The sequence below is a fragment of the Theobroma cacao genome, chromosome 5 (assembly GCF_053813885.1).
Source record: "Theobroma cacao isolate CCN51 chromosome 5, ASM5381388v1, whole genome shotgun sequence".
Lineage (NCBI taxonomy): Eukaryota > Viridiplantae > Streptophyta > Magnoliopsida > Malvales > Malvaceae > Theobroma > Theobroma cacao.
In genome coordinates, this window is record NC_142643.1 from 34241524 (window position 1) to 34253562 (window position 12039).

At 32.5% G+C, this 12039-nt stretch overlaps 1 protein-coding gene across 1 annotated transcript; it reads left to right on the forward strand.

The window, feature by feature from the left end:
- Nucleotides 1-2941: 2941 nt before the first annotated feature.
- HSFB3 (heat shock transcription factor B3) lies at nt 2942-5124 on the forward strand. Its single transcript, XM_007028600.3, has 2 exons — nt 2942-3456; nt 4243-5124. The coding sequence occupies exons 1-2, from the start codon at nt 3211-3213 to the stop codon at nt 4696-4698; spliced, it is 702 nt and encodes a 233-aa protein (XP_007028662.3). The 5' UTR covers nt 2942-3210; the 3' UTR covers nt 4699-5124.
- Nucleotides 5125-12039: the final 6915 nt, after the last annotated feature.

Consider the following 12039-nt stretch of genomic DNA (forward strand, 5'->3'; position numbering starts at 1 on the left):
GAAACTCATGGAAGGCACCAACCATGGCCGGGCCCAAGAGTGGGTGGAGAACCAAGAAAACATGCCCATGGTATTAAGGTATTAAGGTGGCATTTGTTATTTTATAATGTAACGTAATTACAAATAATATAATTATAAGTAATGTTGTTATAAAAAAGATAATATTACAGTGTTTGATATATAAATAAAATAATTAAAATGTAAAGAAGATAATTTTACAACGTTTGGTTTATAAATATTTTATTGAAAATATAATGTCAAGTTTCAAAATTATTCTTATTTATTAAAATGTAAGTTTAATATATTTTTATTTTTTTATTGTTAATTTTTATATAATATCATTTCTTAAATATATTTTTAATGTCATATATTTTATTTTCATTTTTTATTATAATCTTATATATTTTACATTCATTTTTTAATATTATATATTTTATTTTAATTTTTTTTAAAGATAATATAAATTTCATTGACCGTCAACATGAGAATAATAAAAAGACATATTTTCAAATCTATACATTAAAAAACAAAGTATATCATTGTAAAATATTTTTAACAAAGTAATAAAATTGAAGAGTAAAAATATTTTTAATAACATTGCAGAATGCAATGCAATATAATTATATTAGTTTTGGATTGTAATCACATTGCATCCATTAATTATAATATAATTGCATTGTAATATTATATTGTAGTAATTTATTATAAAATAAATATTATAATATAATTTAATTGAATATATTATAAAAAATATACTGTCACTTTTTTTATATCAAACGCTATCTAATAGGAAGAGTTGTCCATTGCAAATTTTGCAATTGCCAATTTGTCATGCTGCTGCCACAATTTTGGGCAGTTTTCACATTACTCTCAAATCTCAGGATCAAACTTGAAGCAAATGGGAATGCAAAACCCTGTGGTTGGTGAAGGCAACAGTGCTGCCAAAAACCAGCCCACATTTACAAAACAAGTAAAAAGTATAAAATTAATTAATTACAACGAAAATCAAGTCAAGAAAGCTCGGCTGCCCAACCAAATTAGGAAGCTTCCAACATATGTCCACATGCCTTGTATTTCTTCTTCCCACAGTTACTCTCACCTCACCGATTCACATAGCTACGTGTGATCACGCGCCAACTCATAGGAACATATGTTGGCAATGCACAGTGCTTCCCCCTTGGGGAAGTTCGATTGAATTGTTAATAAATGGATAAATTTGTTGACCAAAACAAATCATAAAATTAATATAATCAAATCAATTGGTCATGTTCAGCTTTCTTTCTTAATTAATGACTTTAATTATTAAAATAATTAATGTAAACTTTCTTTATCGATGTTGAATACTTACGAATATTTATTATCTCAAAATCAAAAAAGACCCCCTTACATGTTAGGTTTTTATTTATGTAGTCAATGTATTAAGAAATACATATTAATTCTTGTACTTTAATATTTAACTTAATAATAAACATACATTTTATTTTACTAAAAAAATCAAATTTAATCAAGTTTTCCTTCCCCAACAAAAGTTGTATATAATCCTTTGTTTTATTTTAACTCTTCTTTTCTTTTTTCTTTTTTTTATCTTACAAACTTAAATATTTTACTGTCAAGATCAATTACACTTATGTTTGAATCGATTTAAAGAATAATCAAAATAGCCAATTATCTCATACAATTCTTCTGCCATAAATAAGGGTTTGAGATATTTTATAAGTTTTTTTTTTTCTTCAACTTATAATATGATTATAAGTGACAACATAACGAAACGATTCTCCCTCCCCTTTAAGACTTAAAAAGAACATCCACAGAGGAGAGTAACGACTCAAGAACATGAGGTCTTCCTCCCACACAGGTGCGATTCCACCATATGATAGCAATGGTCCCTTATTGGAAAGTGTTGAACACGCTCCCTGTTAAAGCATGTGAGGTTTAAGACTTCTGATATAAGAGAAAATAAGACAGGAAAATAGCACAAAGTCAAAAAGGTCACTTCCCAGCTTGAAAAACTTAAAAGCATGAGATCATTAGGGAAGACAAAATCCAAATCAACAATGAGAGGAAAATTTTGATTTTTGATAGAGGAATTTGCACGTTAGATATTGAAGAATAAAGACTGGAAAGTCTCAGCATACCTAAAGTAACTAAACTAGCATTTATTTTTGTCTTGGGGATCATATGTTACACCAAGGTTACCCCATTTAGACTCTTTCCTCGTTTCCACTAATCTCATCCATTCATTCTTACTAATCAACGTAATTCATTTAAAACACTTGTGGTTTTTTAACGGGAGGTTGATCATATATATATACAGGCTTATCTATTTATTAAATATATATCATAAGAATTTAAATTATATTTGATCGACCGATCATATTATATCTCTAAATTTTTTTATATAAGATTTAAATTTTAGATTTTATCCCAATTATAAAGAAAATTAATAATCATTAAATTAAATCATAATTTTTTATATGATTTTGGGTTACGTAAAGAGAAATAGTCATCTCTCATTTTATAAGTTTCATCACTTTCCCTTTAGAATTTGAACTCGGAATCTTGAATTGAAACTCTCAACCAATAAGACATACAATTTTGAAAAAAGTAATAACATAATACCTCAGTTAAAATTTTTACCTTGATCTTATATAAAATGAGATACATTGAAATTTTTGTTGTTCTTTCATCGTGACGGGTCAAACTGAAACCCTAAGACATCTAAAAGTTTGTAATTAAAGATTTAAATAATTCTATTGATCTGGTGGTCGAAAAAGTCAGCTCCATAGTAACACATGGACCCATATACATACTATATATGCATGTATGTATGCATTTCATTTTAATTAAAAAAAATTAGGGAATAATATATATATATATATATATATATATATGCACCAATATTCCATGATACATTTTCCCCACTATATAAGAAGCGGTAGGCTTAGTGCATACGTTTCAACTATTTCTTTTGTAAGACCGGGAGCAGGAAAGGGAAAAAGAAAGAGAGGAGCAAAGGCCCTTGCATTTCTCATGAACTGTGGAGTCGTGTTGGGTTTCTATTGTTGGGGTTGGGAGTTCTTAACTGCCCTTCTTCTCTTCTCCCCAAATCCTTGAATCTCTTCTTCTTCTTCTTCTTCTTCTTCTTCTTCTAAATAATTTTCTCTATTTTCTTTATAAACACATACATCTTATTTTCTGTACTGGGTAGTAATGGAGTCTATGGCAAGTGATAGTAACAAGGGCTTGTTAGATTACGTTAGGAAATCAACCCCACCACCATTTTTGATGAAGACTTATATGCTCGTGGAGGATCCGATCACCGACGACGTTATATCGTGGAACGCCGACGGGACGGGGTTCGTGGTGTGGCAGCCGGCGGAGTTTGCTCGTGATCTCCTCCCAACACTTTTCAAGCACAGCAACTTCTCTAGCTTCGTCCGGCAGCTTAATACTTATGTAAGTAGATATTATTAACATCAATTTTCATTGTTTTGGTTGAGTTGACTCGATTATCAGAGTAGATGTTTTTTTATTTTCTTTTTTTGAATAATTAGATCGAGTCAAAAGTTTTATGATAGCTCTCTTTTTTTTCCATTGCAAAGAAGAATATAAATAAGAGAAAAGAGAAGTCAAACACGACCAGGACTATGTAACATTATTCCTATGTCTATCAGATATTTGTTTTGTACGCGTAAAATGTGGAATTTATCCTAATAAGCAAAACGTGTTATGGGTGATATAGTTTTACAGTCAAGAACGACTTAGTTAGGTCAATCCTTTATTTCTTAATTATATCGTTTTTAGGCCTGTGTTCCCAAGTTGTCTTCCTAGTTTCCCCAAATAATTTTCTGGTCCGATAACATCAAGGAAGAGAGAGTAAAACTAGACTAAGGGTTTCAATTTTTTGTAAAAATGAGATTCTCCTGACATTAATCTTACGAGAACGATTTTCATTTGAACAATGACAAGTACAAAATTTGAATTCAATTTTCATAGCAAAATAATAAGACGTATGTAGATTTAATTACTTGTCACGAATTTATTTATTTCTTAATTAATTAACCCTACCTCTATTTTTTGACAGCCGATGCTAAAAATTGTCGAGTCTTAGGTCCTAAGGAAATACTGGCTACAAACTTCGTCACTTGAATTGTTGATGCATAGCTCAGTTGGCATCAAGTCCTAACTAAATATTTGCTACAAATTAATAAGTTGGATTGTTGATGATGCATAAATTTATAGGGATTTCGGAAAGTGGCCACCAGCCGATGGGAATTTTGCAACGAAATGTTTCGGAAGGGGGATAGAGAGCTGCTTTGCAATATCCGTAGAAGAAAAGCATGGGCCAATAAGCAACAAACTGCTGCAACAATTCAAGTGTCACCACAAGATTCCGAGGAAGATCAGAAATCTTCCTCAACTTCTTCGTCTTCAGGACACAACAGCCTAGTCGACGAAAACAAGCGACTCAAGAAGGAGAACGGCGTCTTAAGCTTGGAGCTGACGAGCATGAAAAGAAAATGCAAGGAGCTTCTTGACTTGGTAGCTAAATATGCACAGTTTGAGGAAGAAAAGGAAGATGAGAGTCCAAAGCTGTTTGGGGTGAGGTTGGAAGTTGAAGGAGAGAGGGAAAGGAAACGAAGGAGAGCCGAGATCAGTGAAAGCGCAAGCATTTTACTGTCTCAATCTTGCAAATAATAATGTCAGTTAGAAATTAGAATAATGAAGATATGAAGCTTAGCTACTTCAAATCAAAAGTAGCAATAGATAGAGAGTACGTGCGTGTGTACATTATATATATGTTTGTCTACTCTTTTGGTTGGTGTTGAATCAGGCACAAGCCTGCTAGACCTAATTAATAATGAAGATATGAAGCTTAGCTACTTCAAATCAAAAGTAGCAATAGATAGAGAGTACGTGCATGTGTACATTATATATATGTTTGTCTACTCTTTTGGTTGGTGTTGAATCAGGCACAAGCCTGCTAGACCAAATTATTTTAGTAACTACAAACAAGCTTCTATTTGATTGGAAAACATGTAAGGTTTAAACCCAGGATTTACTGCCCATCTGCATCTTTTTCAAGCTTCTATTTGATTGGAAAACATGTAAGGTTTAAACCCATGACTTGCTGCCCATCTGCATCTTTTTCTTTCTCTTTGATTCCCCTTTCGATTTCTATCTGTGTGGTAATAGCCAATGATATATTAAAAAAAGAAGGTTTACTCTCTCCAATGATCTATACCCAAGTTTCCACCCACCAAAAGAATGCGAAGTAACTGCAGGAGAATACATTCTAGTATAAATTTCTATGTTCTCTCCTTTGATTGAACGCATTTGCTATGACTTGAAGTTTCTACGTATGAACAACTGTCCCCTCGGTCTTACATTCTTTCTTTGTCGGTTAGTGACTGCAAATGGATCAAAAAGTCCAATAGCAAGCCACTATTTCCACCATTTAGAGTATTACTTCGTCTACTTCTTTGGGTCCAAACTGAATAAAATCTACCCCAAATTTTAATACTACGAGGTCGTTGGCTGGCATATTTTGAAAAGATTGACACACATGTCCCAGAAATTAAACTCCAATGCCTTCAATTTAATTTTGTCCACAAGGCTAACTAATTGCTAGCAGTTGATTCTCTTGGGTACGGCACATAATTTTCATTTGAATTTGCAAATCTATTAATGTGGTCTGTGGTCTAATTCATCAAGCAGACAAAGAGAGAGAGAGAGAGAGAGAGAGGAGAAAATGTTAAAAATATGATTGTCAAGAACTATTCGTATTTTCTAGAAGTCGATTTGAAATGTCTCCTTCTTTGACATTTTGCTCGTATTAACTAAAATGAAGGGTAGACTGATCTGTTTGACTTGGAAATTTAATTGATGTTTTTGGAACGATGAGAACAACAATATATAAAGACAGCAATCTATATTTGACCAACAAAAATTATTTGTTCAGTGGGTTGGAAAATCAGTACAAAATAAAGTGAAGACGATGAAAATTTAAAGTATTTTTCAAGTTTCTTATGCCTTCAAAAATGAGTCGAATGCAAGTTTTAAGAAAGATGAAGATGCCCTGGTTATGATCATACTTTACTTTATGCATAAAATGGGTCCATTATTGGTTTGGTTAATAAGTTCTTATTAAGCTCATTTTTCTTGGTTTGTTTTAGTACAATAAGAATTTTCAAAGTTGTTGGCCAGTCTCAGTTGGAGAAGTTGTTTTTTTGCTTTCAAAATTGGGGGGGAGGGGGCATGCTCTGATTGCGGATCATTTGATTTCACAAACCAAATGCTTTTTTGTCTTTGAAACTTGAGGGGATTTTTCTACCAATTTTGTCTCTTGTCATTGCTAAAACTTTCTCACTTTTAGGAATGAAATTTCATCTTACCAAAGTATTTCTAATTACCCCATATTCCCTTACATATCATCAGATATAATATATTAACTCATTTTTCATAGTTTTTGTCTTCTCTATCACAAGATTCAAACCTATAACTTTCGAGACGGAGCTGATTCATCAAATTCCGTTTTTACAAAATATCAAACTCCTTTTTCTTTGGTTTCTTTTTTTTTTTTATTCTGGGGGGGGGTTTGTTGTGGAAACAAGGAAGATTACTTCAATTAATGTTGCCTGAGGATTAGAAATATAAATCAACAAAACACTATATAGACATTGAATATGGGGTTATATAATATTATTATCTGGCATAGCAATTTATGAAATGAAGAAAAGTAAAGAAGATGAGGACAGACAGAAAAAGAAATGTATGGCTGAAGAACATCTATTAAACGTTAGTATATTAGGATTAAGTTAGAATGCCAGTTGGATTTTGACGAAAGGAGTTTACTTATAGACTAGTTCAAAGTGCAGAGAAAAAAAATTTAGACACACGGCAATGACAAGCATTACTCATTCACGCTAATATATTATAATTAAAAGCAACCAAAAACCTTGGTAACACACCGTGAAGGTATTCAGAAGACTTCGGGAAAATCACTTAATTTGACCCAAATCCTGGAATATAATAATTTTTCTCCTTTTGACGACAAGAATAGAGCACAAAAGATAGGCTCCTTTCTCGGTCATCGACGTGTACAGGGAGGAACCAGAGACGGGATTCACATCATTCAATCTCTTTTAACCTTTTCTTTTCTTTTATTCAGTCGGGTAGATTAATTTTAAGTGTTATATATATATTTTTTATATATGTCAAAGTTACTTTTAAATTTTAATCTAATTTTATGAATTTTATATCAATAAAAAATAAGATAAGTTTTGAACTTATAAATAACGGTCTTCTATCATTTACTAAATATATCTTTTGGATTAAAAAGTAAACTCGTAACAAGTGACATCAGAACCTTTTCAACTCACACCTATGAAAGATACTAAGTTCGAGATAAACTCAAATCAAGGTGAGTTCATCTCATTTATGGATAAGAGCCAATACAATACAAATCTTGCATCAGTAAACGATCAAATAAATCTTTGACATATGAGTAAGGATTTTCCTCCCCTTAACACTACTAAAAAAACAAGGTATCATCGACTGAAAAGTAACAAGTGATATAAGAACCTTTTCAACTCACACTCCTATGATCGATACTAAGTTCGAGATAAACCCAGATCAAGGTGAGTTCATCTCCTTTATAGATAAGAGCCAATACAATACAAATCTTGCATCAGTAAACGATCAAATAAATCTTTAACATATGAGTAAGAATTTTCCTCCCCATAACACTACTAAAAGAACAAGGTATCATCGACAAAAAATTTTGTTAGTAATACTTTTGATTTCATCGATATGTCACATTATCAACGATTACCAATAGAAATTTTCGTTAGCATTCGATCGACATAACTGTCATTGGTAATGGAAAATCCGTCGATAACGGAATATTTCGTCAGTATTTCTGTCGGCAAAGACTCAGATCTCTCAGTCTATATATTTATTGGTAATGGGAAAAATCCATCGAGAATTTTAGTCAATAGCATTGCCAATGGATGTCAATCTGTCAGTATATTTCGTTGATAAAGGGAGATGGAATAAATCCATTAGTAATTCCGTCGATATATTAGCAATAGAATTACCGACGGATTGCCAACAAAACCCTAATGGAGTCTATTTTGAAGCACAAAAGCCATATCCATCGATTATGCCTTAGAATTTGTCAGTAATCTGTTGGTATTTTTGTTATAAACTTTGTCAATAATGGATGTATTCTAGTAGTAATTCCATCGGTAACTAATGAACTTTGTAAGTAATGGATGAATTCTGTCAATAATAACTACGAAATCGTTTTGTTTTTTTGAAAATTCAATTTTGTCCTGTTGGTAATATAATTGTTATATGATGTTGTTATTGAAAAACAAACATATATGCATATAAAAAAATATAAAAATATAATACAAACCATAATCAATACAAATAAAAAAATCTAATGTAAACATCCATGAAAAGTATGAAAATACAAAGAAGTATCTAATACACAATCACTAAAGAGGTGGTTGCTCGTCTTGTTGTTGTGGTTGAGGCAGAGGACTCGACTACTATGATGAGGAAGACGAAGGCGTTTGAAAACAATAACCTTGATGCAATCACCTCTAACAAGTTATTAGTATTGCCCACTGATGTAATTAAAAACCCATCATTACTAACTAATTGTCGATTGCCCTTGAGCTCAGGTGTAAGAAGCATATGAGGTCGTGCAGTGTTAAGACCACAAGAATACTCAGATGCCACTACTAGAGTTAGAAGTATGGAAGCAAAGACTCTGGTGCCAAATCCATATACGAATGTCTGAGTACTGTTCGGCCTTCCAATTATGTTGGGCCATGCATCAGGATCAAACTTCAACTAAGACAATATTGCACCACTGTACTTTTGCAATAAAGCAAAAGCGTATGATTTCTACAAATAAAAAAGTAATTAAAATTATTATGGTATTTAATTGGTTAACAATATATATATCGAATATAAACACACATATTATAACTTACATAGCCAGCCTTAGACTTATTGTCCACAAATTCTCTGATATATTTCTATCGCTTGTGAATGCGTTCGAAAAACTCGGAGAATGTCACCTATCTTTGCTTTTCCTCGTACTACAATCATAAAAAGACAATAAAAATAAAAAAAAAACATACCGTTGCATGGTATCGCAATCATTAACAACACAAAAACCAACAAGTAAAGCGAATCAAATTTTGTAGTACTACAATAAAAACACATATCATTCTCTTCTGGTGTAGGGAAAAAAGTAAAGAACCGTCGGTATGTTTTGCTACTATGTCGTCCTTTTTTGTCAAGCAGTTCTGCTTGGCCTTGTGTGAATGTGCCTACCACACCAACGTGGACCATATGTTATCAACTAACTAGTCCCATACCTCTACTATGATCCAGGGTCATAGCTTATCTTTCATCAATAGGAAGATCAACATCGAGGTTGCCTACATCCTTTTTGGCTTTCTCGCATTCTTTCTTAATAGATCCTTAAAGTGGTCTTCGTAAATCTTTTCCCATATATTGCAGACCTCCATTACATCTACAGCAGCCCATGTAAAAGATTCCTACATCCAAAAAAATATACATTAATGTAGAAAATGATGATAGATATATAATAATACTATATCCTTACGGTACCTCGAATTTACACCACATGTTGTCCTTATGCTCCTAAGGAACATTCCTCCAAATTGGCCAAGGTCCACTAAAGTTACTCCTAATTATCCTCGTTATGGCTGAAGTAACTCTAGTCTCATCAAAAGTACTACAAAATCAATACATCATTAGTAAAATACATTAATTTCCTCAAATTACTACATATAATGATATAAATTTGAGAAGAGCAAATTACCTCCCTTTGAGAAGATGCAGAAGTATGCGTTTGTTTGGATGAAGGGTGGGCAAGTCGAGACTCAGCCCTCGGCCTCTAGCCTGTGACATACTATTAGATACAATAAAAACGTACAGAGTAAAAGTTTCGATTGAAATAGTCAAACTCTGCATTGGTATCTCTGACTCTACATGAGTATCAACCACTGGAGTGGGAATGAATAGACTAAAGAAAGGATTTGGCACAAGAGGTCGAGCATCCGAATGGCGAGTGTCACTAGACTGTCCTTGAAAGGCTGCCCTTATTTTCGACTTATCCATGTTTTTGCAATAAGAAGAAAAATATACAACTAATAGTAACTACCAACAAATAATATAAATATAAATATTAATTTAACTGACAATAAATAAATATACAAAATAATACATGTAAATGAATGACCTTCATAAAGTATTCATGTCAAAGTGTTCACATATATTTGTACATTTTATAAAAATAAAGGCATTCATCAATCATCATCCGAACATGCAAACTCATTTTCTTCGTTCTCATATGCATCATCATCAATATCATTTTCATCTTCTTCATCTAATTCTTCCTCTATCTTTTCGTATTCTCCTTCAGTTTCATCTTTTTCTTCATTATGTTCAACCTTCATAAGCATATTAACCTTTTCATATTCACCAATAACAATAATTGTATTATTGTCAAGATCGATCAAAAAATGATCAAATCGTGAATTGAAGGAAACTTCAACTTCTTGATACACCCTTTCATTGAACTCTACCCATCACTTTGCTCATTATCTGGAATGAAAAATCAACTTTGGGCCATTGTTTTGAACTCTACCCACCAATCACGTCAATCTCTTTTGTTTGATGGATATGGAGTGCAATACAGTTAAGTTACTTCTTCGACTAAAACAAAAGACTCATTGCTAGTAAGAATTGAGTTGTGTTTAATTTCAACCAACCCATGAATAGGATTTACTCGAAAACCTTTGTTGATATCAAACCAATGTCGTTTGATGACTCGGTTGTTGACACCAAAGTATTCTAACCTAACATATCGACTAACAATTTGTAAAAGTCACAATCGTAATCATTATAACAACTTCCCTTGATGCAGACACCACTATTCATCGTGTTACGATTGTGACTATAATCCAATGTGTGGAAATTATATTCATTGACGTAATAACTTTTAAAACACATTACCATAGGACCAGGACCGTGAGACATGTCGACCACACAAGAATCAATTTGACTCGCATGTTGGATGACCTACAAAAAAGTTACATGGCTTTCAATTATTAGAAATATTAAGTTAACACAATCAAATAGACTTATTAAAGATAACTTACATATTCTTTAAACTAATTACGAAATGATGCGTCATGGACTTTTTCCAATTCCTTCTCAAAGATATTGTACTATGCTCTTTTAACCATATTGTCGAACATCCTAAAAATTAGAGGCGTGCCTCCCACCTTGTGCTCCCTTGAGGAGTCGAAGCGCGAATCTCGCGCTCCTCAAGAGAGCCAAGGAGTGTGGGGGTGGGGGGCACGGAGCACGACGGGAGGGAGATTCGACCTGAGATGGATCTAGCACTCTGACTATGGGAAAAGGTAAGAGATAAGTTTTTTTTTTAATAGAAAAAAAATTAAAAATGAATATGGTAATTTTTAAAATTAATGAAGGGTAAAATATCCTTTCAATATTGCCACATCATCAAACTAACAAAATATTAACGGTTGACTAATAGCTAGACTGGTGTGTCCAATGAAAGAAATTCTTTTGAGGTGGATTGTCCATTTTGAAAATTAATGGACTCATGCGAAATTATGACTAAAAGTTAGGGATGTGAGGATATTTTACCCTAAAATATAAGTACCAACGATATTTTCGTCAGCAATTTGATCGATAACCTTATTAACATTTTCAATGGTTTCACCGACCAAATTTCCATCAATGATTCGGTCGATAATTTGACCACATTACCAATCAAATATTATGATGGTAATGTGGTCCGTAAACTTCGTTGACGAAGACATTACAGATGGAATCTTTCCGTTAGTAAACTTTACGCCATTTGACTATATTGCAAGCCATTGTTTTACCGTTAGATTTGATTCTGTCTGTCAAACCCTGTTCTATAAAATAATTACAACGTCATTTACATGCTCAATAGAA

Excerpts from the sequence above, each read along its gene's own strand:
- HSFB3 (XM_007028600.3), top strand. The coding sequence starts at position 3,211 with ATGGAGTCTATGGCAAGTGATAGTAACAAGGGCTTGTTAGATTACGTT. Across the intron at positions 3,457-4,242 it reads TCCGGCAGCTTAATACTTAT|GGATTTCGGAAAGTGGCCAC; the intron begins GTAAGTAGATAT and ends ATAAATTTATAG.